At 40.3% G+C, this 27,805-nt stretch overlaps 3 protein-coding genes across 4 annotated transcripts in view; 2 read left to right on the top strand and 1 right to left on the bottom strand.

The window, feature by feature from the left end:
• Window positions 1-10,562: 10,562 nt before the first annotated feature.
• supt4h1 (SPT4 homolog, DSIF elongation factor subunit) lies at window positions 10,563-12,344 on the bottom strand. Its single transcript, XM_023418230.2, has 5 exons — window positions 12,167-12,344; window positions 11,815-11,921; window positions 11,672-11,727; window positions 10,981-11,034; window positions 10,563-10,854 (listed from the first exon to the last, which is right to left on the bottom strand). Exons 1-5 carry the CDS (start codon window positions 12,233-12,235, stop codon window positions 10,787-10,789), a joined length of 354 nt encoding a protein of 117 aa, XP_023273998.1. The 5' UTR covers window positions 12,236-12,344; the 3' UTR covers window positions 10,563-10,786.
• A 1,808-nt stretch (window positions 12,345-14,152) lies between these two features.
• Window positions 14,153-18,550, top strand: hsf5 (heat shock transcription factor family member 5). Its single transcript, XM_087177119.1, has 3 exons — window positions 14,153-14,694; window positions 16,221-16,601; window positions 18,536-18,550. The coding sequence occupies exons 1-3, from the start codon at window positions 14,161-14,163 to the stop codon at window positions 18,548-18,550; spliced, it is 930 nt and encodes a 309-aa protein (XP_087033245.1). The 5' UTR covers window positions 14,153-14,160.
• rnf43 (ring finger protein 43) overlaps window positions 18,303-27,805 on the top strand; it is a 79,931-nt gene continuing 70,428 nt past the window's right edge. For both annotated transcript variants that reach the window (XM_023418135.2, XM_023418134.2), the window contains exon 1: window positions 18,303-19,867. In XM_023418135.2, coding sequence (XP_023273903.1) covers window positions 19,646-19,867 — 222 coding nt within the window. In that variant the 5' untranslated portion in view covers window positions 18,303-19,645. The remainder of the gene's footprint in view (window positions 19,868-27,805) is intronic.

Raw genomic sequence — 27,805 nt, 5'->3', positions numbered from 1 at the left:
CCCCCACCCCACCACCCAGACACACACCAAACTGAAACCTCTCAGCCCAATGCACACCCAACGCTCACACAGCCCTCGCTCTTTGTCAAACCAGAAAAATGCACACTTCCTGAGTCGTCTTCAAACATTTGCACGTAACTTTTTCTCCACACAACTTGTTCGAGTACAAGAGAAGCCCATTAACGTGTTTGTACGAGACCAAAATCTGCCTCAAGTTCTCCCTCAGTCCAGTTTCTGAGGCAAAAGTCAGAACTGAACGGCCAGAGGAAGCGCTATCTTGAGGAAGCCATTTTGGCAGGCATGAGTAAGCTTTTCTGTCTGAGCAATAAGTACATTCAAAAGTCATGTAAAATAAATCCAAGAGCAACTGTTGGCAGTTCCGAATTAAATTAAATTAAAGATCCAGTAGATACATTTAACACTTAAATAATAATAAAAATTAAAGTTATAAAACTTTTCAGTTTTCAGTTTTAAATCCAATATTTTTTCAACCAAATTCCAAATAAACTTCTGAATAGAGAAAACGTCGTTTAAAAAAACGTTAAAGGGGAAAAAAAGCAAAGTTAATCAAGTAAAAACGGTCACACTGACATTTCTTCCATTATCTGACACATAAAACACATTCAATCATTTTCACCGTGTCGTCACAAATAATTCTAGCATTAAATAGACAACACCCTCCATCATACTTTACCCCGACCTTCACTTTCTTTCTGTTTTAAGTGTGGATTGTCCGGCAGCTTCACAGGTGTCTTCTCTCTGTCCAAGGAGTGGATGAAGAAGAAGAAGAAGCTGTCTCCTTTTGAACCCTCCTCAACCACGTGATGTAACCACAGGAAGAGGTCTAACAGTCACAGCCGTTCTCTTTCTCTTCTTCCGCCTCCACTCTGCTTTCTACAGGCGCTTTTTTAAATATGCCGACAACTCAGAAGATTTTCCTCCAGAAGAAGAACTCACGACACAAACGACCCAGGAAACGAACACCCTGGACGTTTACGATGTCTTAGAGTCAGCTACAAACACTAGAACGTCCTGGGCTTTGCTTTTAATAATTTCACTTTTCTTAATCAGTTTCAAATCAAATTCTTTGAAGCCTTAAGCTCAGTTTCTCCACATCAGTGCGGCCATGATGCTGAGCTGTAGGACATGATGATGTCATTTACACTCAAGTGGCTTCATGCAGTTTTGTTCAGAACACAGTGTGATGAGGAGTTGGGCAATAAACCCAGAATGAGGTGGAGAGAGAGGGATTCTGTCTACGCTGTGTTTTACATGTTTATTCCACATTAAGTTTATTATATATATATATAACACGGTTCATGACTGAGATCATCTTTACGTTCTCAGAGCCTCCTCAGAAAAGACTCAGTGCTCAGACGGCCGAGAGGTGCACGAGGAGATAGCATGAACCAAAACCTCCGTCTGTCTGCACACGGGCATGTGAGGAGTTTTCAGACAGACTTAAAAAAGAAGTGAACTTATCCTTTAATGTGCAAGTCAACGCTCTCGTTCAAAAGACGACTTGTTTGCTTGCTGAGCGGCATTTTCGTCACTATGACTACTATCACCCTTGTGTTGGTTGACAAAAGTGAAAGGCCACAGGTTTCAATTCCCCGTAAATGTAAATGTCCAACTGTAACCATGTGGTTTCTCATAATACTAACATGGAGGGGAGCCGGGCAAGTCCCCACACATCAGGTCAACAGCCCGTGAAAGAGGGAATTAAAGCTGCTCTGATGAGATGTAGTGACATGGAGTTTCACTCAGAGAGTCCTGACATTATTAATAAAGTGACCTGCAAGTTCAGGCAGAGGTGGAAAGTAACAAAGGATGTTCACTCACGTGCTGTTCTTCATATACACGAGTTCTTCTTCTACTCCTCCACATCTATTAACCTTTATTTTACTTACACTTACTAACACTTACTTTACAAATTAATATCTAAATAAAAACCATGATGAGTCCATAGAATATGATGTATTTCTATAGAACAAACTGTCCAATATTAACGTCAGAGTACAATATTAAAAGATAGATAGATGCTTTATTTATTCCCGGGGGGAAATTCATAAAATGCTCCTTATATCTTAATGCTAAATGATAATAATACATGTATATTACATTACAACAGAATGACGCATGGCTGATTTTTTCTGCATGTTTTATCCTTAAACTTTTACTTGAGCAGTAAAGGGTCCTGACATGGAACAGAATATAATGACATCTTTAAGTAAAGGATGTGCACACTTCCTCCACCACTGACTATAAATGCTCAGTCGTTTACAACCCGAGCGAAAACTAATAAGAGAACCAGCTTCTCATGAAAGTTTTTTTTTGCACCTCTGTCAGTTTTACGGTCTGCACCAAGTCAGTGAATGCGTCACACAGCAGTTATAATAAAACTTAATGTGGTTTATTCTGTAGTTCTGTCTTAGTTAAGTAAACAGGCTGCTCATACACCCCATGTGAGGAGTGAATGAAGTGACACTGGTGGTGAAGACACTTTAAGTCTCCCTGGTTTTCTTTATGAGCAATATACACAGGAAGACACTGAATGAACAGTTTCTAATACATTATAATAAAGCAGATAATAGTGTTTATTAATCATAGGAGAAGCTTTACTTGTTAAAGAATACTGTACATTAATAAAACATTTTACACATTATAATGTAAAACTATTTATTAAAAGTCTCTGTGCTGATTATAGATGCTAAATGTGTGTGTGTGTGTGTGTGTGTGTGTGTGTGTGGGGGGGGGGTTTAATCAGAATTAGAATCAACACTTTCCCAGGGGGAGATTAGGTTAAATTACAGTAGCTCCCTCAGCGAAGAATAGAGAGTAGGAAGCAGATTATAGATAAAGATAAGATATAAACATAGAATGTCTTTATACTATGATATATAGATAAGAGATAGAAATAGAAATAAGGTAATATATGAACGCTGTGCATTATATTTTTAGTTCTCACACTAACTCTTTCATATCTATTCTTCCCATTATAGGCTTATGAAATATGAAATACTCCATTACAAAGTAAAATTCCTGCATGAAAAATCCTGCTTCAGTAAAGGAACAGAAGGCAGCGGCAAAGTCCACTGAAAGTTTCAAAGTAAAAGTCCTCATTTTGTTGATGTATTACTAGGTATGACATTATCAAATGTTTAATACTGATGCATTCACGTAGCAGCACTTTGCCTTTGCAGCTGCCTGAGGTGGAGCTGGTTTTAATATTATTTTAACATACATATTTTACATACAATCACCTCAGGTAGTTTAGTCCAGTGGCTTCAGGTCGGGGGACGGGCCCCTGCAAAGGGGCCACAAGATAAATCGTTTTGTGAAACCTTGAATCGAGGCTTTAATGTTATTTAAATGAAGCCATGTGAGAAATTGGAGGGAAAATGTCTCTTTGATGGAGCTGCTGACATCTCACGCTCACATGTGGCAACTAGACGCTGTGTTTTAGGAGAACACAAGCAGCAGCGTGTTGCATCATATTTGTCTTGGTGTAAAATCTGACTCTGAGACGTTACTAGTAAATATAGTATCTGTTGAATACATGTAGTGGAGTAAAAAGTAGAATATTTCCCTCTGAAGTTTAGTGGGGTTGATTTTTAAAGAGGCAAAATAAAATACAAGGATCTCAGAACTAAACTTGACTAAATGTTCTTAGTTATTTCCAACACTGGAGTTAAGTTCTCACATGTGTCCTCACACACTTTCCTCTGAGAACTGTGTGTGTGTGTGTGTGTAGATTTAAGATGACACTGTTATGATACAAAATTCATGGGGAAGGTGAGATCAGCTGACAGAAGTTAGGAAAACACTGAGGATTCTTATTCATTTATTTATACATATTAAATACAAGTTTCACTTCTGATGCTCCTGTAACATTTAAACCTGTTTTTTAGAATGAAGACTTGTTGAAGAGATCCAGCATATGGTGTCTTTAACAGCCACACATTGTTTTAGCCCTTAACCCTCCAATCTCCTGACCCCTGCCCTGCATTTCACTAATCCCTGCCCTCTGCAGCTAACTGAGTCACCAGCCTGCAGCGAGGGGAGAACACACCCGCCTTCAGCCGGCGGACCACCACTAGCATTCAGTCGTCCGTACACGTGCCAGGGAGGAAGTGATCCTAACTCCCCGTGTGAAGAAGAGTGCGCTGAAGCCGGGGCCTTCCCGAGCCCACGCTGCCTCTCGTGATAGACCTTATCTGGGCTGGCAGCCATTTCCCCTCCCTGCCTGCGCTCCCCGAGCTCCTCCTAGGCCACGGCCGGGTGTCGACACCACCGAGCCACGTAGTGTCGCAGATCATCCCAGACCTGCGAGCTCCACAGAGGCCTGAGCTGCTCTAAACCGGTTTCTGCAGAGCTCCAGGAAAGTAGATTTACTTTAAGAACTGAACTTAAGTCACATTCTGAGGTACTTATTTTTTATCCTTCTACTCCTCTACATGATTCCTGTCAGCTTTACACAACACAACACCACCTTTTTGGCTTGTGACCCCCTGGTCCCGTCTCAGATGTTCAGTTTCCTCTCTACACGTCTAAGTGTGACACTTTTCATTTACCACACACTCTCCTCACCACACACACACACACACACACACACACACACACATGCATGGTGTCCTTTTATCAGCACAAGCTCTGAGTCTGATTCATCATTTTGTCAGTTTAACAAAGTATACAGACAAAAGCAGGAAGAACCCAAAACAGCAAAGACACCAAAACTTACAAAACCTCAGTGATAAAAACTCAAAATATAATTACACAGCAGTTGAAGGATATAAAAAATATAGTTTTACAACAGAGAATATGTAAGAAATGAAATTACATCACGGACTGTGTGGGGCCTTCTTCATTGAATCTTCATTTTTGCCTGTAAATCACTGAAAATATTAATAATTCAATAAAGTTGTAAAATCTTTTTTCAAAATAATGTGTCTTGGTCTCCAGATAAATCTCCACATTCTCAGCCTGTTTCTACAATGAAATATGCTCAGTGCAGTCACTGATGAAGAGACTGACTCCTATGAAAAATGATAGAGGCTCAAAAAAGGTCAAACTATCAGCGATGCACAGATTTGTGTTGCAGAACTTTATTTTATTTGTTTCCTCTCACATGAATCACCTCCGACTTCTGCTGCGACACTTTGGAAGGTCACAAGAGAAAAAGCCGTTACAAGCAGCTCCACCTCGAGCACCTACAACAATAAAACGTTGTTTGCAGTGTCATAAAGTATGTGATATAATATATCAGAAAATGCAGAATAAATATGTTTATTTTTGATACTTAATACTTAAATTTTACTCGTATACATGGAACTGTAACATAAAACTCTGGAGGCAGGTCTACCTCTAAAATAAAATATCAAAGCCTTTCATTTATGAAATACATATGAATGAATGTATACACACACACACACACACTTATATATATATATAATATATATATATATGTATACGAGTACAGTTAACAGTATACATATATAGTAAATATGGTATGGAGATCGGGTTAGCTAACTACACTGTCGCTCGCTCAGTTCTATGTGTGCGCTGTGTTCTGGGTTGGCGTGAGGAAGTGTTGTATAAGTTATGAGCTCAAAAAGTTTGTGTCAAAATGTTTAAAAAACAAGAAATGTGTAATGTTTCATTTACATTAACTGACACAATGAAACAATATAAGTATAAAATAAACTGAAATCGAGGAGTTTTTGAATGCAGCACTTTTAATTAATGGAGTATTTTTACATTGTCGTACTGGCGGTTAAATAAAGGATCAGAGAAGTTTTTCACGTCAGCGCAGAGCGCTCGTGTAACACACACGTCTGTGCATAGAGGAGATGCCCTCCCCTGTAAAAGGAAATGAAATCCTTAATATGACGAGCGGCTCTCGGTTCTGTAGCTTCTCTCTGGTCTGAAGAAGAGAGGAAGTTTTGTCAGCCTTATGAAACACTCACACACACATACATCAGTTTGTGTGGCCTGTGTGGGTAATGTCCATCTGCTATGTAAAAAAAAACTTACTTCTCTATCTCCACTTTGCCCCTGTCAGACAGAGACATTTAGACATGTCAAGACTGAGTTGAAGAAACCTCCACTTGCTTTTTGCTTTTTTTGCTTTTTTTTTTACCAGAGGTCACCAATCAGCCGAGACAAAGAGTAAAGCTGGAGTCGACACCTCAGTTTCTGATCTAATACTTTCCCTCCAGCTTAAAGCCCTGACATATCCAAATAAGGTCAAAAGCAATAGTGTAGCTGCAAGCACCAATGAGGCTGTGGCAGATGGGCTCTGTGTGTCCCTGTGTGTGAAAATGAAGGGCGTGCTTTGCTTCGCTTCACGTCACTTCGCTCGGTTGCTTCTACAACACTTGCTGCATGGGCGGAGCTGACAGTCTTCCTGACAACGCCTGTGGTCGTGGACGTCTTGCAGCGAGCAGCGAGCCCAGTTCTCAGTTTTGTTTTTAGATTGCAGCTCTCGTGAAATGACTTCAGCTTCTTCTGAAGAGCACATGGCTCAGATCACATGGGATGAAGTGATATGAGCTTCAGTATGGAATGGCTTTAAGTTACATAGCATGAAAGGAGTGAAACTGAACAATTAAAGGATGTTGCACTCATCTATACGTGCACCCACTTCTGCACTGAGTTAGAAACCCACATGGAGGCGCAGACACTTGTGGTTTATTTGATTATCAACTGTCTCAATCCACCACACAGTCACTGTTCAAAACATCTCCACTCCACTTCTGATGGAACAAATGAGAAGTATTTCACATTCTGTACATTTAAATAAAAGACGTGTTTGATTTAAATGTCCTATTTTAGTTTTTGAGTTCAGGCTAACTGCAGCAAAATTTCAAAATAAAAGAGGAGGCGCGGGTCCTTGTCAAGAGAATGAGTGTTACTGTTCTGTATTTAAGGCATATTTCATCGCATGGCTTTTCCTCAGGAAATGTCTGACCTACAGGCGTCCGACACACAATATGATGACATGATCAGTTTAATTAATGACTTGTCAGGTTGATTTCATCTTTTTTTAATGTTCAAAATTCTCTATGACTTTCAGTAGAACGAAGTTTATATGGCTACACATGCAAGGATATGTTTAAACCTATGTTTTCCTGTTCAGACTCAGAGGGGCGAAGGTATCCCAGAATGCACAGGGAGAATTAATTCTGAACATATTATCATTCCAGGACAAACAGCCACTCACACTTCACATTTAAACGTCCCAGTGTCTCTGGTACCTGAGCTTCACGTCACACCAACTCAAAGAGAACCAGATTCAGAACAACGCGTCCTCCTCACACCGTCACACTGCGCCGTCTCTTAGCACAACGTTCATGATGTCAATAATAAAACTTTAATTGTACAGCATGTCCAAACAAACTGACATGACTTAGTTTTGATTTTTTTCCGTGCTCGCTGGGAACAAAACAAATGTGGAATGTGCTGAGCTCTGGATGAAAATATTAACGTTAACTATACGAGGACTGGACTCACCATTATGTACAGTATATTCACAGTGGAGACGTACACATCACACATTAATGTCTGTCTGAACACACACTCTGTGTTGGGGGAAACACAAAGTTGTGAAACAGCAACTCATTTCCATTGTGGTCATCTTGTCCTCTGCATGGCAGCAAGTCAGGAACACATAAACTTTACAAAGACATTTCTAAGATTCTCACAAGAGGATAGAAAATAGTAATAAAACAGTACGATAAATAAATGTATAAAAGATCATTTAAATGAAACAGAGCAAGAGATCTCCATTAATAAAAGGCTCTATGAGTCTCTGACCTCTGACCTCATTGTGGCAGCAGAAAGAAAAAAAAATCCCCAGAGACGTTAAAATAAACGGTTGCATTAATTTCAGTAACAGTGTCTTTCTATTCATATCTTCCTGTACAGCTAAATGAGTGTTTTTGATGAACTGATAAATCATTGATACTGTGTAATAATTCACCTGTTTCTCAGAGCCACCACAAGAACAGAGATCTGGAATCACTTCAGAAACTTGTATATATATGTAAAAAATGTATATATCAACTATGTTTTATTTTTATTCGTTTTTTGTTTATTTTCAATCAGAAGTTTCCTAAATCGATCTCTCTCTGTCAGTCATCTGAGCTGCAGCTTCACTGCTTTCTCTAAATGATCCTCTGTGATCTGTTAACAGCAGTTGGAAAGAACTAAGTAGATTTATTCAAGTACTTTATTATTTATACTTTTACTCTGCCACATTTCAGAGGGAGGTCTTTGCTCAACTACCTGTCTTCTACAGCTATTTTTATAAGTCACTTTACAGATTAAAACTTCAATGTACAAAACTATGATGGTACAAAATTGATTGATTGATTGATTTGTATTTAAGTGAACTTTTTTTTACAAGTACTTGCACTCGTACCACAGGAAGTATCTTTACCATGTAGCACTGACACCTCTGAGTACTTCCTCACACCGCTGTCTCTCAGGAAGGATGAAGAGATAGCAACAGCATAACTCACCTCTATGACCTCAGTGGTAATACTGAGTCCTCACACACTGTTGCAACCAGTGACTGTATATAAAGACATTAGATACGATCATCGGTTGCAACCTGCTTCTAATGGAGATCCAGTTACAGTGTCATGGCCCACGAAGGGGCCAAGACCAGATCTACATGAGGCGCCCGTACACATGCTGCAGTAAAGACACGCACAGGCAGAAGATGCAGTGTGAGGTTTAGCTGTTGTATTTATAGCCTTGTATGTCTCTCGAGTTGCAGTTTGACATATGATGTAGTCAGAGTATATTTGCACGCTTCTTTAGAGGCATTACATAAGAAATAATGATTCTATCATCATTAAGAATAGATGCATAAACTTTCCTCTTGATATATTGAAATCATTCAGCACAGATGTGACTGCCTTGTTCATGCCAGTAAAAAAAAAACCCAGTAATGTTTAATCAGTAGCATCTCTCTCCCTCCATGACCTATTACAGTCTGTCCAGAAACATAGAGTGAGAAATGTTCCTGCACATACATGAAACTGGGGCAGACTTCCTGTGTATTACATCACAGATACATTTACCTCTTATGCTGGTTTGTTTTATGCTTTTTACTGAATTTAAAATCCCTGATGGCAATGAATGTTCATTTATTTTTATTTATTTTAATTATGAATGCCTGGTGAGTTGTGACCTGGTAGTATGATAGAAGAACTAAAAAAAAACATCTGCTTCTCATCTCTAAACCATAATCTGAGCTATTTCTATTTTTTTTTTTTTTTTTAATCAAAGTGTGGTTTCACTAACCGTACCTGCAACAAAATATCTGCACCAGGTGCCTGTGCATTCAAACAGCAACTAACAGCATGTGATCGGACAACAGTAAGAGCTTACTGTGCTCACTTACAGAGATTTAAAGAGTCCTCAGTGTTCATGAGTCCAGTCCTTCAGGTTACAGTGAAATTAGACAATGCCTGGAGCCTCTGGCAATAAAAAATGTTCCTCCTGTACAGAAATATAAGCCAACAGTAGACCTGATACACACAGCAGCACAGGATGACTATAACTACAAACCTGATATTCTGTACAGGCTATTGTACAATGAAACAGTAACTACAGCAGCTACTGGAGCTGAACAGAACTGTAAAATTTAACTGGAGACACTTTCTGATACTCAGTAGGTGAGAATGTATTAACTCTACTAAAGGTTTAGCCTCTGGTTCACCCTACTGGCAGTGAGTGGTTCTGCATGTTATTGAGATACTCAGTAAAAAGCACCATCTTGTGGTTCTAATAGATTAGTACAGGAGCGTTTCATTATCATTTGTTCAAGCTGAAAATGAGGAGATGATTTTGCTGTTCAGTCCCTCCTGTCTGGTGTTTCAAATCAGTCGCTAGTTCACTAGTTAGAGACGCAGTGATTTCACAGTGAATACATGGTCTGTACAAAATCTCATGGAAATCCAAGCAGTAGATGTTGAGATATTTCACCCTGGACCGAAGTGGTGGACTGACTGACATTGACGTCCATAGAACGCACCGATAGTTCGTCTAAAAAAATCATACATATGTAAATGAAGTTATTTCTGTTCTCTAACATGACTCCACCATTTTGCTTTTCAAGAATAAGTGTGGTGAGGTTAGTCTGATGCAGGGAGACTGAGTGCTGTGTCATCCTGCAGTCTGCCTCATTCTGCTGAGCTTGTTATTCTTCCAGGCAAAGAGGGGAATTATCTCTCTCATTACACCACTTTGAGTCATTGACTTGTGGGTTTCACATTCTTTACAGTTCAATCAGGGATTTACAGAAGGTATCTTCCTACTGAAAATTTTCTGGGGAACTTCCACTGAACTGTATCAGCTTTAGCACAGGATCACCCTAGAACATATCTGCTTCGCCTGGCAGTCCACCATCTACTGAATAACTGAGACTTACTGAGAGTGTGAGGTGAAATGTGCTCCAATGGTACACATGCTGTCCTAGCATAGGTAAATCTCACTGCTGACAGAAGCATAGAAATAAAAAATGAATAGTGATGTGATGACAACTATTCATATTTCTTATAAAAACAGACTTTTATTTTTCCTCAATTAATCAAAGAAAGAAAATAAGAAATATCCACTTTTTCTCACCGATAATCACCCATGCTAATTTTTCTAATCATAAAAAAACACAAGAATTGAACAGTCCAGCAGTTGTAACTTCTTCCTGGGGTTGGTGCTGCAGTATGATACCGTTCTAATGTGGCTAATCAGACGACGTAAACTGGAAACAGTCGGTTTAAGTCTTGACTGCTGTGTCTCTGGATTTGTAGATCACTCCTCTGCTCTTCAGCTCTCTCACCACACCTTCAGAAAAGGAGGAAAAAATAGCAATGTAAACAGCAAGAACTCCAATCAAGAAAACAACCAAACACTTACTTTCTAAGTTTGTGTGTGTGATTTGCTAAATTTTGAGGAAGAAGAGTCAGATACCTGGAGGTAGTCTGCCTGTCACTGACACAGCATATACACCTGGCTTAAAGTTGCCTGTAGGATGAAGAACAAAATGAATGGAACAAGTGCATGATTATGATTGTTCTCTATGGCCTTGTACACTAGCTTTACAGCTGCATTACTTATTATTATTATTATTATAATTATCATTAACAAGTGACTATGTATAATGTATGTTAAACCCACACAGAAGTGGGCATAAACAATAAAAAATAAATTATTGTTTCTGCCTCATGGACATATTTTCTATGTGGTTCAGTTTCTATTCCTCAACCCAGTTCCCAGAAACAGCCAGCAGCTATTTTAAACAACCTCTAATAAACCCACTGTACACTACATGCCCGGTACTAAACAGCAGACAGTCACAGTTTGGGACTAGCTGGTGAAGAAAGTGGGAGAAGTAGCAGCTCTGGAGCCGGTTGGTGGAGGCCAAACCAGAGATACCATTCCAGTGAATGCTGGGCTTTAACAAGTTTTAAAAAAGCACTTCAGGCCCCTCTAGCTCTGTGTGCTAGAGGGGTAGGGGTGTGTGTGTGTGTGTGTGTGTGTGTGTGTGTGTGTGTGTGTGTGTGTGTGTGTGTGTGTGTGTGTCTTGGCTTTGTAATTTCCTCTGCCTCCTAGTGGTCGGAAATCGATTAATGCAGCTTCAAGTACAGACACACATCCTTACCTATCCTCTGCCATTTGGCCACCCAGCTGTCCTCCGGACTCATCATGGCTATCACACTGTGGACATACAGACAGCCGTGGTAAACATGGAGGAAACACTCCATGTGAAAGTTTTGGGATAATCGACGCTATGTCAATGTTTACCCGTCAAATGAGGAACTTGTGCATTCATAAACCATCTCCCGGTTCCCCTTCATCTGGAGGTAGGACTCACAGTTGTCACAGCCGTCATATTCAAACTGGTCAATGGTCTAAAGAAAACAAGGAGGGGGTAAGTGAGGTGGTAATACGTTACACAAACTCAAGACAATTGACAAAAAATAAAACATTAAAAGTAAGATACAAAATGCTTGATTTAACAAATGCAATCATGAAATCATCACTCCAACCATTCATTTAATGCGTGATACACAACAAAAAACGCTACGCAGAGAGCGGCTACATGTTAGCACAGAAGCTAGCTCGATCGTTTCTTCCTCGCTGTTTCAATATTTACCTTCACCAGCGAACAAAGAAGACATGCCCGCAGATGGCGCAGGTCTTTAGGGACAGTCTCCAACGCCATTATGTTAAGCTCCTAGCATATAATACTATAGAAATACTAAACAACCAAACAGATCAATGTTTTGAATGTATTCCTGTCGCTGGTGATTACGTCACCGGTGAGGACCTACAAGAGAACAGCATAGAGGTGTCGGTGTAGAGCGCCTGCATAAAAATCATTAAATAAAATAAATAAATAATAAGCTCAGTTACAGAAAATGGTTTTGTATAGTTACACATTGAATATTTGTTCCTTTTGGCCCAGAAATCTTTTTAAAAATATATTTATGATGCACTATATTTGTTTTATGCAAGACATCACACATTCCTTACTAATCCTTACTTTTAAGTAAAATGTAATTAGTTATTACAACTAACTACACTACCTTTTCATTATGAGCATATTCACCAAATTTCTTTGTTTAAATTAATGGAGTTGGGCTGTTATAACTCTCTGTATTTTTTATTTTGAACTGCTCTTATGTTGTCTGCTTTCTTATTTTATTTATTTTTATTATTATATCACTTATAATTATTATTGTTTTATTAATTATTTTTATAATGACCCTGAATATCATTATCACTGTATTATTATATCACTTATGAATATCATTATTATTTCACTGTCATCAAAGTCACTGTTTTGCATACGAAGCAAGGTTAAATACCATGTGGACTAAATCAGCATTTACTCAAATATCTCTGGCGTGAACCATATTTTGAATTTCAACTGTTAAAAAACACACATTTTGCACAAATCATATGTAAGAGGGTGAAGACACATGATCAACTCATAAAGCTGCTCTAAATGCATAGCCGTCTTTGTTCATTCCCTTATTGAGCTATTTGTTGTAGTACTGTGTAACTCAGCAATAAATACATTCAAGATTCATTCAAGAACACACTTAGAATAAGGTTTTTGCTACCTCTCTTATTAGTAAAAACGTTGGTTATTTCTATGTTCAATCGTAATTTGTCCAAGTGATGGAAAGTAAAGGCTTTTGCTCGATTCCAAATTTCACAATAAAATATTGTTCTTAACTTAACCACATTTGTTTGAGTGCTATTGTTACTGTTTACAGACCAAACGTTTCACACAAAACATATTATAGATTATTCATCAGCATCTGTTGATTACTGAAAGACTATAATTTAATATGTAATAATTTAAACCTTTTTTACTTTGCTGCAATTCGGGAAGTAACACTTTGAATGCAAGGCTTCAACTTGTCATGGATTAATTTTTTTTAAATAGCATTACTGGATTTGATCTGTCCAAATGAAATGGACAGTCAAACCTAGAAGGAACAGCTCATAAACCCAGAGACACTTTATAGAATCGTGGCAGTTGGCTCCAGATGAGACGTTGGACTCCAACAGTTTCAACGGTTCGGGAACTTCCAACGGTTCCGAGAGAACAGGACAGGTGATCTGTGGCGATCCAGGTACGAACATCATGGTATTTCTTTTAGTTTTGACATAACGTGACCCCGAAAATTTTAGGAAACGTCGAAACAATTTTATGCAACGTTATTTAACATTACTGTGCTAAAATAATTCAAATTACAAAGCAGGTCCCTGGTGAGTTAATGTTCGCTTATTGCTAGCTAATGCTAGCTCAGTACCACTAACATTGAAAGTTAGCATTTTTGGGACTTTTGGGACTGACAAAAATTTTCTCAATTACAATTTTTTATTTAACTCTGTTAATTTCGTGGGAGTTTCCATTTTGAGCATATATTATGTTGTGTATAAACTTTAACCTGTCCTAGTTAAACTTATTAAAGAGTGCCATGTTAGCTAAGATTAATTACTTCAAAGTTAACTGTATAACTGGTAGTAAATGTGTTACGGTGGATTATTAGCTAGCTAACTGCTGACAGTTTCCCTGATATTAAGATGAGGTTCACTAGCATTACCTCTGTTTCCAGTTCTACAGACTAAAGCATGGATGTTGGTGACAGTTCACTCCCTGACAGCATCAATCCTAATAATTTCCCTGCCAAACTGTGGCGTTTAGTGAACAATCCGGCTAATAAAGCCATCTGCTGGGACAGCCTCGGCAAGGTCGTGGTCATTGATCAAAAGCTCTTCGAGAGACAGATCCTGTCTTCCACCACCACCTCGGACAACGCTGACGCCTTCAAAACAAACAACTTCTCAAGCTTTGTCCGTCAGCTCAACCTGTACGGCTTCAGGAAATCCGATCTAGCTGTTAAAGACCGACAACATGCCAGCGGGGACAGCGGGACGTATCATCATTTTTACAACCCAAACTTCCAGCGAAACCACCCTGAACTTGTTGCGAGCATGAAGAGACTCACTGTTGACAATAAGGCCAAAATACAGGCTGGACTGAACGTGAATTGTCGGCCTCCGAGTCGATACCTGAGACATAGTGGAGGTGATGCTGGCAAAGACAAAGATTTGAAAAGAGGCAAGTGCAACCACTTGACTGGTCATGGTTGTGGGGAAGAAGTGGTAGAGGAAATAATACTATAAAATTAAACTATTTCTGTCTGTCAAATCAGTAAAAATCCTAATCCTGTGTCACTTTTCATCTGAACCAAGCATCTAATTTCGGTTTTACACTGGCAAGAAAAATTAAGTGAATTCTTTATGTATGAATTTGTCCTAAAATATGGTCAGATCTTCATCTTCATCCATTTTAACTAATGACACACAAATCATGTATTGTTCCGGTCCATATTGAAAATATCACACTTATTGGATTGGAGTGGCCCAGTCAGAGGCCAGACCATAACCCAATAGAGTTACTATGGAATGACCTGAAGAGGAACATTCACACCAGACATCCTAGGAATATGTCTGAGCTGAAGCAGTTCTGTCGGAAAAATGATCCAAACTTCCTCCTGAACATTGTGCAGGTCTGATCAGCAGCTACTGAAAGATGAAAGTTGGTGGTGCCAATAGAGGTTTGACCAGTTATTAAATCCAAGGGTTCACTTACTTTTTCCACCAGCACTGTGAATGTTTAATGGGAGTATCCAATAAAGACACAAAAGATGATAATTGTTTGTGTGATATTAGCTTAATCACAGTGTGTTTGCCAATATTTGTGACTTAGATGAACATCAGATCACATTTTATGACCAATTACTGCAGAAAACCAGGTGATTCCTAAGGGTGTACATACTTGTTCTTGCCATTGCAATTCAGTAAATATCATTAAATATCATTAATCACTGTCTAAAAAGTTGCTTTCATACTTTGCTTCTTCCTGTTTCTGCAGGCGCTTCACTGCTTAGCCTCTTACATCAGGAGTCAACTCATCCTTACTGTCCGCGTAAAGCTCAGGCCATGACAGGACACAATGGAACCCCAGTCCCACCACATTACCTGATAAGGGGTCATGGGGCAGCGCTTTCTCCTTCTGTCTTTGCTGCAGACAAAGGGACACCAGTATCTTTAAGCCACCACTACAGTGGAGTAGCCCCAAGCTCCAATGTCATGCAGCTTCAGCAAGGCTTAATGGCCCGTGCAAACCATGGAAATCCCAATTTCACCAGTTTTAATTCTGCTAATGCACAGTGCCAGCCCAGCTACCAATCCCCAGGTGAGCATGACATAGGAAGGGAGTTATGAACACAAATTTTTACATCACTTTACTTCAATTGTACATGGGTAGAGAGAAATATAATTGGCTAAAATATACTATAATGTACTAAAATGTGCTTTATGTTGAATGAATATTATTTTTTAAAATTATGAATGCAAAATGCAGGTTTCAACTCCAGTAAGTTCCTGAAACTGTACATATGATGTAAAATATTATTATTTGTTCTTTTTGAAGTTTGGCAGTGCTACCATCCAAACCTCGTGGCATCACATATGACAGGTAGTGGGCTTCACACAGGGCCGTTCTCTCCTCATAGTTATTACCAGGTAGGTGAATTGGAGTGTATTTACATGTAGTCAGTGACTCTATTCAACTAATCTGTGATCGATCAAGAAAGATGAGTATTTTTTACATGTACTGTGTTTAGGCAGGGTATCCCATGAATATGTTGTGTCATGGGAACCAACACCAGGACTTACAGAATAAGAAAAACCAGGAGGTGAAAAAAGAGGACATTAACTTGGACACAGTTTTCCAGATTGCTGATGAAGTGATGCAAACTCCACCCAATAGCTGCCTTGTTAAAGTTGTGACCCCAGAGAAGCCAGGGCCTGCATTAGAGCTGTCCTCCAACGCCTGTAACGCCATGATGTGCTACAACCCTGCCAGCATGAAGAAAGCTAACCCTTTGTGTGCTGGACCCATTATAATGGCTGTGTCAGGCAATGTTGATCAAGTGGCATTCAGACAGCAGGAGGAATCTCTGGTTTCAATACCTGAGCAAATGCCTGAAGATGACATATTTGAGGTAAGCCCTCACATTGTAGATTTTCTGAATACTTTTTCTGAAGGAAAGAGACGTTGCTAGGAAAGACTGGGGGAGGTTTGTCCAGTGGTTTGCAAACATAAATATTCATCATGAGGTGTATTTTTATAGTTCATGGGGTATGTACATGTATTAGAGAATGTGTAACAGTTTGGCCGAAGATCTGTACATTATTTGCTGTGGTTTCCTCTGTGCCCTGGTAAGGTTACCAGTGATGATTCAAAGGACACAGAGGTCATGGATGTAAAAGTTAGTGTCACTTCCCTCAATACCAGTCAAGCGTAGCAACAGCAGCTCCAAAAGAAGTAAACCAAATCTGCAGGTAAGACATTGCACTGAACATTCAGGCAGCACATTCAGAGTAAAACTAATGGAAGGAAAGGAGTTTGAAAATTGAATATATATTTGCAAGTCATCGCTGCAACAGGTTTACTGACAGTTCATACTATTTCTCATTTTAGATCTCAACATGTTGATTTGATTGGCATGTAACGGAGTCTTGAGGATGTGATGTATAATAGTGAAGTTTTCACTATTACCAGACTTAATTTTCCACTTAAATTATTATTGTTGTTTTTTGTGTTAGTGTGTTGTTATTTAAATCTTATTAAAAAAGTATTTAAATGTTGTATATTTTATATAGTGACTTTGGAAAATTCATTAATTTGAGTCATATTTTTGTTTCTCTAAGAATTAGAATTACTTGTGCCATGGTATATTTTTTAAAAATTATAAAGCAAAGTTTTACATATATTTTTACACAGTATTATCTAAAATGTTTTTACCAACTTCTGATGTTCTTAAGGAATCTTAATTTAAAATATAATTTATACATATTCGCAGTAAGAAGCCTACCTTAACTCAGCCTCTCTCCATTTTAATATGCACATTTGACTTACATTTTAATAATATAACTGGTTTGTCATCACAAGTTGTAACAAACCAATGGGGGAGCATGTTAAATAATATTATAAAAATGTTTATTATTATTTTAGTATTATTATTATTTAATCTATAGTGATTGTTTGTGTTGTGGTAGTACGTTTCCCACCTTTTGATTTTTCACTGCATCTCTTAAAGGGTACTGTTTTTTTAAACTTGTAATTGACGTATTTTAAAGGTACATGTGTACAAGTATTTTTATTAAAATTGATATAGTTCGGATAATTCAGCTGGATGGTTTGTTCATGTGTGTTTCACTGTCTTGTTGGCTCTACAGCCAGGTACAGGAGTCTGCTGCTTGGGGAGGATGTTGTACACTAGAGGGAGCCACTCACTCGTTTTTGATCAGTGCTGCGGCTGTGCGTCTGCTCCTCCCTCAGCATCTAATGCTGCCTTCAGGTGCTACTCTGAAGCTCCTATTACTTTATTTCTATAACTTCTTTCCCCTTCTGTAAGATTTACGTGCATTTTGATGACCAAATCTGATCCTATAAAGAGTAAATTTGACTGAAAGTAATTGAAGCGTGAATGCCAGCTGCAACTCTTACCTTGCATTTCGGACAGTACTATTATAATACTACCACGTAACACCTGTAACGGAATTAGTTTACATGGCTTCTCTTCCGTCTTAACAAAACAGGTGGCAAAACCCCCCCTTTCCAAGCACTTTTTTTTTTTTTTTTGTCGCTCGGGCCCGGAGTTTCTAGAAAAGCCCAATCTCCGACAGCACGCGAAGGCAGCAGGACAGTGAGCAGGTAGAGACTGTCAATGAGATCCCAGGGGAGCGAGAGAGAGTCCGGGAGGTAGACTTTTGGGACGGTGTCATAACTGTACACTGTGTCTCTCCGCTTTATCAACTTTAAATGGGAATCTCAAGGAGTTTGGAGCATTTTTATTCCGTACTTTCTGTAGTGTTTCTTCTCCGTTCTCGTTTATGATTTTGATAAACGATTCATTTCCCTCGGTGTTCTCAGGAGGATCGTATCTAATTTCTCACAGTGCAGCGGAGGCACTGAACTCGGGAATGCCTTTTTCTCTCTTCTTTCTTTTTCTTTTGTTAGCAGTGAATATGTTAAAATGAACGCCGACTGTAGAAAATAAGTTGGTGGGTCTGTTAAAGAAGTCGCTTTGGTTTCGGACCCAGTATAATTACCAAGTTATATGTGAAGTAAGGCAACGGTCCATTTGCTTTGGTTAATAATAAGATAATACGGTGTACTGAATTTAACTTCTTCGAGGATTATTTTTCGCAACTCCTTGGTTGTAAAATATTACCCAACCTTTTGGCACGACATTATATGTTAACATGCCTTATACGTTTCCGGCGGCAACCTGTAACCCAGCCTTTGAAGTTCAAGTCGTCGCTCTTCTGCGTTTTCGGTGGATTTATCCAGAAAATGTGGCGCCCACAGGACGTGCTGCCTTCTGACGCTGTTTGTCAACTTCTGTTCGCTCGCAAAATGTGATTGTAAGGCACAGTGACTGGTGTACACCGTAATAATAATAATAATAATAGTAGTAGTTCGGATACGGATGAAGATCGACACACTGTTGCCAGGACCTGCCCTTCTGGGAGAGGATACAGCAGTTCAACTATAAGGCAAACACGTTACAAATGAGGACATTTGTTGTCTGTCTCATGAAGACCAGGCTGTTGGAAACCAATGCACACTTCAGGCTCTAACACAACACAACGTGTCTTCATGGTGCATTTGTGCATGCGATGTTCAGCCACGCATATTAATGACACTGGATAAAAGTTCACTAAAGCTTGTTTTTATCTCGGAGGATATCAGTTTTCTGTAACGCAGGTGCTGGCTCCATGTGGGCACTGAGAGATACGCATTTCTATAACGTGTAGAGTTTGAATATTAACTCTGGTGCTGAATGGAAGTCTGAGTTATGAGTTTGAGTTATGCTGGCAGTGCTCCAGCTTTAAACATTTGGATTGTATCTATTTCGCAGTAGTCGTCGAGGCAGAAAGAAGAAGTGGAACGTGTATAAATATTTTCTTGTTTATCCGTGGTCTTGCCTGCTTTGAAGTCCACCATGTGCGGCCGGGCACCGCCGCTACAGCCGAGGCCATGACCGTCCCTCAGCGGCGCCTGGCCGGGCTCTGGCCGTGGCTGCTCATGGCGGCCCTGCAGGTGGTGCTGGGCCAGCCGGGCCTGGAGTCCGAGCGGCCGGCCCTCCGAGCGGTCATCAAGGTGACACTGCTGAAGAACGAGCCTACGGGGAAGCCCATCACTCTGGAAGGGGTGTTCGTGGGAGGAAGTGCCGGATACGCGGAGGGGAAACTAATGCAGGTAAGGTTTCATAAAACAGTCTCTACATGGTTTGACCCACCAGGGTTTCCCGCTCTCACTTATCTTTTACCCCCAAACAACTGAAAAGAGGAATTCTCTCAGGTTTTCAGGGGGCAGGGGTGCAGGGCTAAGGATGGGCACCTGTTGTTGTTCAGCTGTTTCATGGGCCAAAAGTTTCTACAGGCTTCCCTGAGAAGTGAATAGCGGTTAAAAGCTGTTAGAGATTCAGTGCCTTGCTCAGACTTAAGCAGTGTGGGAATATTTTGTCTTGGCCCATGTATTGTATTTGAAGGACCGCCTTACCACTTGGCATCCCTACTGCCCTGATATACATTTACATTGGCCCATTGCTCTGATAACCCTATTGTCCCAGGGGACCCTCCCACTGGCAATTTCACTGTAGAAGATAATTTACTGTTCTTCTATCTGTAGATAGATCAGGATTACCAAATTCAATTTCTCCCATAGTAAATTTATTAAAAGATATTTATGGAGTTAAATGGCTTTATACTTTGGGACCCCCTTTAGAGATCAACTGGACTAATCTCTGCCTCCATTACTGTTGCACAATGGAGAGAAATAATTAAACATTAAAAGCCCTTAGATTAGAGGGGCTCCATGTAAAAAGCATTAATTTGACAATTAGTTTTCAGAACACACTGTCCTGTCTTTCAGTATATCAATCCCTCTGTGGAGTGACTGTTGGTCCCACATGTTTCCCTAACCTAAAAAACAGTTTACACAGCATCCACTGTCTGATAAACTAAATGATGTTAACACCTGTACTTGTTGCTATACGCCATCAAAATACTGTAGTGACCATGGGTTACAGCACTCTGTATCTTTCCAAGAGCTGCTCACAATACTGCCCTTTCCACTCAGCACTCAGCATGTGATGACAGAATATCTAAATTCCTTTAACAATAGTGATGACATACAGGTGTTATTGAGGTTAGTTTGTTTTCAGTCTATTTTTACTTCCCTGAAAAACATGGGTTTGGTTCAGGTTGCCAACTTTTGTAGGTGTATCTTTTCTAAGGTGACAGCTCTGTTTTGGATGAACTATTTATGGCATCTACTGTTCCTCCAACATGTTTAATACCAAGGTGTGGCTGGAGACTGCTAAACAACACAACAATTCACGTTTAGACCCATGCAAACCTAATTTAAGAAAAAGAAAGTGTTTTTTGTGTTTTTTTACCATTTAGAAAACAGCGTGTCATTACCCTTCAAATGTAAAGTATGCAGTCTATTCAGTGTGCATATTTAGGATTCAGGAGTGGATTAAGGTTCCCGGGCCATAAAGCCGGGCTGCGTCAATTTATTTGCCGTTTCCAAAGAAACAGGACGACAGATGTGAGGTACTGTACAATCCTGTCTCTCCTCACTCACCAGGTGTGGGAGGTTTGGTGAATGGCGAGCCAGATGCTGCAGTTTGCCATAATTGATAAGGATTTACATGGCCCCTCCACAGAGAAAGCCCAGTATTAGGGACGATGAAAAGCCATTGCTGTTTTCCTCTCCAGTTAAAACAATTTGACTTTAATGTGTCTGTGTGGGATGTTGGCAACATGTTATGGAGGCAACACACCGTGCAGCTGAGATCAAAGACACTTCCACCTCTCTGGGATTTCCAGCTTTCTTTATTTTTTCCCATAAAACCTTGTACACCTTTTGTGCAGATCAGTAGGACAAAATATAAATTTGCTGTAAATGCACAAAAAGATATGACACCCCACCCCACCTGCACCCCCACCTCCCCACCCCGCAACATCCTGTACATACTAAGGTAGAGTGCATATCAGCTGGCACATGGGTGATGGGGCTTGATCAAGATTGTAGAGGTGGTATCCGCCTGTATTTCCCTAAAGGTGTGAAGGAAGGTGCACTAGTGTATAGTCAACTAATACTTTTATCTCTGCCATCGTCGGAATGGCGACAGCCTAATCCTCTGCTGATAAGATCCCTGTTTTTTCTTTTTCTTTTTGCAGGTTAAAAAGTCAGTAGAGTTGGTTTTTGCCGTGCCTTTGTTTGTGGTTCTGTCCAAAGCTAGGAAGCTATAGTTTTGTCAGACTCTCTCTTCCCGGGCTGTTCCCACCGTGCACAGAGGTGGTGTTGTGCTGCAGGATGCTCTTTGTTGCAGTTTAGACCTGTTCCAACAGGTCCTCATTGCCTCTGCAGGCTGCTTTACAGTTCCCGCTTTATGTTCTTGTCTTCCAGTGGATGCGGGGGATGAAGGCTGGGAAGGAGGTTGAGTTCCATAGATAGGTTCTTTCCCTCACAATGTCTTTGTCCTCCTTCTTTCCTCCTGTATCCAGCCTGTTAATGTGTTATCATAACCATAAAACCAAACTGGTAGATGTCTTATATGGGGCTAAATTCCTGTGTGTTACCTCAGTGAAAGTACTGTAGGAGTTCCAGAAGCTACCTCAGATTTTTCTCTGGACCTCGCTGAAGCATGGCAGCCAGTTTTCATAAGCTACAGTAACATATCTCCCCTCTGAGCCATGCTGCTGCTGCTGCTCTGTTTGAATTACCACGATTTGGAAGATGATATTTAAGAGAGCAACATCCAGCGTTAGAAGCTAAATTTGTTTGTTTTGTACCAGTTAAGATTGACCTTTGCTGTGCTGTTAAAACTGCACAGATGCACATTTTTTTGTCTTTTGCCAATATTACATTCTGTAAAGTTGGAGCAGGAGTCACAGTAGTTCCTTTATGTACCACAAGACACTATTTTGCTAATGCATGTAAGGAACAGACTCAGAGCAGGGTATAGAAAAAGTTCCCAGTCTTCATCCGTGTATTCAAGTCATGAGACTTTGCTTTGGTACGTATCTCCCTCTGATCTATTAAACTGTGATCTCCCTGGAAGTATGCCCTGTCCTCTGAATGAACACGTTCATTGGAACACTTGCTGGGGTCTGGCCAGCACTATTTGGACAAATACAAATACAGAGGAATTTTGACTTGCTCACCCCCCACCTCCCACCCCCCTCCAAAATGAATCTTGCATAGTGAGCTTAGGAGAAGTGCAAAGGCTTATGGGATAACTTTAAACTTGAAAGGATTGTCAACTGTCCTCTGTTTGGAGAAGGAGTTGGAGCTTATCCTCCAGCAGGCATTGTGCCCAATTAAAGGACATCATAAAAGCTCCACCTATTCTCGTTTCGAGCCATCTTGACTTTCTTTTCTTCCTCACGCTGTATTTTTGGGTCTTTGTACTTTGAAATGTTGAATTGACCTTTGAGAGCTCCCTTAAATACATCAGCTATAATTAAGGCAGGCCCGGCAATTGACTGAACACCAGTTAACTCTGCACTTCACATTCTTTCGTCTCCCTTCTCAGTGTCCCACAAGGTACTGAATGCCTCCCTTGACTGTTTGAGGACACTATCTGCATGTTTCCCCTGCCTGGCCCTCAGCACGGCCGTTTGGGAACGAGGGATGGGAGGGCGGAGGGGGCGCTGAGGGAGAACATCAAAGCGAGTCCAGTTCCGAACGTGAGCTGGGATGATTAAAAACCGAGACTGTTTACACTGCACTTCCCATATGGGCCCTCTCCTCCCCCTCCCTCTAGATTTCTTGTCCATACTTCCTATCTCCCTGGATGAGATAACATCCTGTCCTGGGCTCCTCGGGGCTCCTCACTGCTTTACATTGCTGGGGTCGCCACTGTGCACAGTTTGTATATGTGACATGTATATTTTGAATGTTTACCTGAAGTGTGTGCAGGAGCCTGGAGCTTTTTTTTTGTATCATATCAACTCTCTGAACTCTTTGTTGTGTGAGAGCTGTTGATTTAGAAATTAAAAATTCAGTGCAACTTAAAAATAATTACAATCTTGCACAATCTTCTGTTTGCTTTGGGTTCCTTTATGTTCTTTGAGAATAGGCGTGACTCCTAATCCATTAAGGTTTGGAGGATGTGATACATGTAGTAAAGGGGAAGTGGATGAAATGTTGGCAGGAGCATCTTGTCAGTAAAATGCCTGAATATGGGTTAGGACAGGATTAGTGTTAATGACAAGAGCTAAATCTTCACATCAAACTTCACAATGCTTTGCAGTCACTTGAATCTTCTCCATTATTTACTTGCTAACGAATCTGGACGTTTCAGGTAATAAACTCCCACATTTGTCAAACAGATTCAGATTCACTCACTGAGGTCTGTTCTTATGCCTTCGTCTTCTGTACAGTGTCAGTGCGAGCAGCAGTAGACTGGAAGCGGCCTGCTCTGAATTTTGCTGCAATCCTCAGTTTACATTCACAGTCCTCATGTCTGGCACGCAAAGCTCCGCCATGTCCACTGGTATGGACACCATATGAGACCTCAACATACACAGCAGTAGAATCACGTCCCCATCCGTCCGACCTGGCTCTCGGTGGCGTTGGCAGTTCAATAAAGGAATGAATGAAAATCGCTATAAGCTCACAATTTCCGCCCGCTTTGCCACAGCATCTGTTAAAAAGAACGCTGACTTTTCTGTGATTAAGAGCTGTTTGTGTAGAAAGTGAGGACATTCAGAGTCAATCGTCAACTTTAAACGCAGCACATAACATCAGAAACATGCTCAGCGATGTTGATATAGAGATTATTCGCATTCCTTTATGTGGTCAGCTCGCACTGATCTGCTGTCAAGACGTGTTTGTCTTTTGTATTTCCATATGGTCATCAGCTCAGCTTGCCTGCTAGTGCTTTTCTATTGTGTCCCTCCTCCAGCGATGTGAGACTACAATTCTATGTTGCCTCTGGCTCTTGCCTTGTGCAGACCCCCACGTGTGTCCAAGCTATCAGACAAGCTCTGGACTAATGGTTTCTCCTGAGCAGGGATCTGACAAAGCCGCAGCCTGCAGCACAGGAAGCAGGGGCTAGCGCTGTCCTGTCCACCCTCTTCCACAAGAGATGGCTGTTGTGATGTTACTTAACATCTCAACAGCGCAGGGAAGACGGGAGAGGCAGGTAAGGGAAACATGGCAAGTCTCTTAATCCTGCCGGCCCCCTTCTTTTTAAGTCATTAGACCAGGTCTGGAATTCTTGAATGTTATACAACACATTCTTGTCTACTTTTCATAGCTCTCCTCATGCAAATAACCAGAAAAATCCTCTGCTGCTTCACTATGCACCGACACTATCAGTGTTTCACTCATCCACTCACTCCCTCATATATTTGTGCAAAAGAGTTGCATACTTTATTCCATGTTCTTCGTAGCACAGCCATGTAGAGCGTGCAAACACACATATGCGAAGTACACACATGCACACAATGCAGTATGGTAAAGGCATTACTACTGGACTTATCCTTGAAGCGGCCCACAGACAGGGCGAAGAGGAGAGGACAGAGGAGGGAGAAAAGAACATCAGCAGAAACAAACAGCATTACAAAATTTCAAATTAAAGTGAGGGCTTGTCCTCCCACACCACTGTTTATGTGTGTGTGTGTGTGTGTGTGTGTGTGTGTTTGTGTTTGTGTGTGTGTGTGCTTTCACATTCACACACTTCATTGGTCGCAGATGGACTGGTGGAAAAACTTGGATACACACATAAACACACACTGAAATGAAATGTTAATGATACAGGCTTTGTCTCTCTCTTCCTCTTGAGCTGCTTTTACTGTCTGTCCTTCAGAGAAACCACCAGAGCACTGAAGGAGTAGTATGCAGCTCTTTTAAGTTGTGCCATTATGTAGCCACGCATCCGTCACAATGGAGAGGAATGAGTCAGCGCTGACTATAAAAGAGCACATGCACACATACACGCATGCACACAAACACACACACACACACACACACACACACACACACACACCTATATTTTCCTTCGATGGCACCATACCTGACATAGGGCCAGTCGCGGCCAGTCGGGGGCCATGGTGCGTTCAGGATCAGTGGAATTCAATTATGTAAAATGTCCGGTGATAAACAGTTGAGAGCACTCTGGAATTTTTGTATTCCCAGGGAGATGGGTGTCTTGTGCGACCTTTTTTTGAATTTGTCCTGACAGTGCAGGTCAGCTGAAGCACCTGTCTCTTTCCAGTTGAAACCGATCCAGTGGGGGCACATAGGAAAGCCTGCTGATCCATAGCGGGTGTGGAGGCCAAGCTATCCCTTCCCTGGGGATCAAGGCCACATTTATAGAGATTTACAGAGAACCATGTTGCAACAGAAGACAATTGCACCATATGGCAGGAGAGTTTGGATACTACGGATAGGAAAGTTGGCTGTGTCTGATTTACATTCTCCTCCAGGTGAAAGGTTATGGTCACAGGAATAGGTAGACCAAAAAGTGGTTACATATCCCGCCTTAAATTTTCACCCTATTACAGTTAATGAATGAATGAAAGAAGCTTTTACAACTCATACCCAGCCTGCGCGGGTGTACAAGACATCACAAATTCATAGCAGCTACATCCAGAGGGCAGAAAATACATTTTCAAACAGTACTACAAAAAAGACCTGAAATAAAGAAAACCAATTCAATTGTTTCTCACTATCAGATATTTAAACCTTCATTATTTATATCAAAATTTATGAATGACTGACCAAACATTTAGCTACTGTATAATACTGGAGACATATGACTAGACACTGATTAAATACTCGATCCTACCTCGTCTTTTAAGCATTTTAGACAAAGTTAGCAAATGTAAACACATCAAAATGAAACAACCATTCCTATCTTTAGCCACACTAGCAGCTCAGCTCTTGGTCTTTCCATCACTTTGGTCCAGACTTAAAATGTCAACAGCTATGGGATGGATTGCCATGATATTTGGTACAGATATTTGTTGGGCCCAGAGGTTGAATCCCTATTACTTTGGTGATCCCCTGACTTTCGATCTAGCACCACCAGCAGGTCAAAGTTTTCACTTGTCTTTTGAAATATCTAATCAAATCTAATATAAATGAGAAATTGGCACAAACCTTCGTACAGACATCGATGCTTCCAAGACAATGTATCCTATGACTTTGGTGATCCTCTGACTTTTCAGGTAGCCAGAAATGTCCACCATGAGATTGACATTTTTAGCTTTGAATAAAATGCCTCAACAACGCCATGAAATTTAGTACAAGCAGTCATGTTTCCCTCAGGATGAATTGTAATAACACTGGTGATCCCTTCATTTTTCACCCAGCACCATCATCATTACAAAATTTTAATTTGTTCCATACTTTGGTTTATAATTCTGCAAAACTACTGATGTTCTCATCAGCCTCAGCCGTTCTTTGTATTTAGTGCTAATTAGCAAATGTTAGCATGTTAACATACTAAACCAAGATGGTAAACATGAAGCCTGCTAAACATCAGCATGTTAGCCGTGTCATTGTGAGCATTTTAGCATGCTGATGTTAGCGTTTAGCTAAGTACAGCCTCACAGAGCTGCTAGCATGGCTGGAGACTGTTTTTAAATAGATTTTTACATCGTCATAAAAACTAGAGATAGTAGAGATACTAGTGCAGATACTGCTGTAAGAGAGATTTAACATGATTCATGGTCAGACTTTCCTTTAATAGGGATGTACAGTATGTCTCTAATTTTGTTTTTGACAAGGTATTTACAAACCATTTTTCTTTAAATTTTAATAAAAGTTCACCTTTAAAGGAGTTAATATTACAATACAAATGATTCCTCTAAATAATATGTCAGTTTGTTAAAGGTTGATGTGGCTCGTCTGTGATTTGTTTACATGTACGGTTTGAGATGCGGTGTTGAATTAACTCCCAGTTTGTAATCATTTGGAACATAATTTCTGCTTGTTGTCTTATCATTAGACAGTTCTGCTCATTTCAGCCAAATTCCTTCATAGATAGAGTAAGTGTTGACTTTATCTTGCGGTCAGTCTCTATTAACTTCTGCTGTGCCTGTGGCAGAACTGCCTTTTCTGCTCCCTCTAACATCAAAGGTTCAGATGCTTCTCTGCAGTTTCTCATTCCTC

Source organism: Seriola lalandi, unplaced genomic scaffold, assembly GCF_002814215.2.
Source record: "Seriola lalandi dorsalis isolate HSWRI2012SDOR001 ecotype SW California unplaced genomic scaffold, Sedor1 jcf7180002054581, whole genome shotgun sequence".
Taxonomy (NCBI): domain Eukaryota; kingdom Metazoa; phylum Chordata; class Actinopteri; order Carangiformes; family Carangidae; genus Seriola; species Seriola lalandi.
Note: the sequence above shows the minus strand (reverse complement) of the source record. Positions and strands in the feature narration are given on the sequence as shown.

What these genes read in the sequence shown, in the direction of transcription:
- supt4h1 (XM_023418230.2), bottom strand. Translation starts at nt 12,235, where the DNA reads ATGGCGTTGGAGACTGTCCCTAAAGACCTGCGCCATCTGCGGGCATGT. An exon ending in TTCTTTGTTCGCTGGTGAAG is followed by an intron (nt 11,922 to 12,166) that starts GTAAATATTGAA and finishes TGTTTTCTTTAG; the next exon opens with ACCATTGACCAGTTTGAATA. An exon ending in GACAGGCAGACTACCTCCAG is followed by an intron (nt 10,855 to 10,980) that starts GTATCTGACTCT and finishes CCTTTTCTGAAG; the next exon opens with GTGTGGTGAGAGAGCTGAAG.
- hsf5 (XM_087177119.1), top strand. Translation starts at nt 14,161, where the DNA reads ATGGATGTTGGTGACAGTTCACTCCCTGACAGCATCAATCCTAATAAT. An exon ending in ATGGTTGTGGGGAAGAAGTG is followed by an intron (nt 14,695 to 16,220) that starts GTAGAGGAAATA and finishes TACTGTGTTTAG; the next exon opens with GCAGGGTATCCCATGAATAT.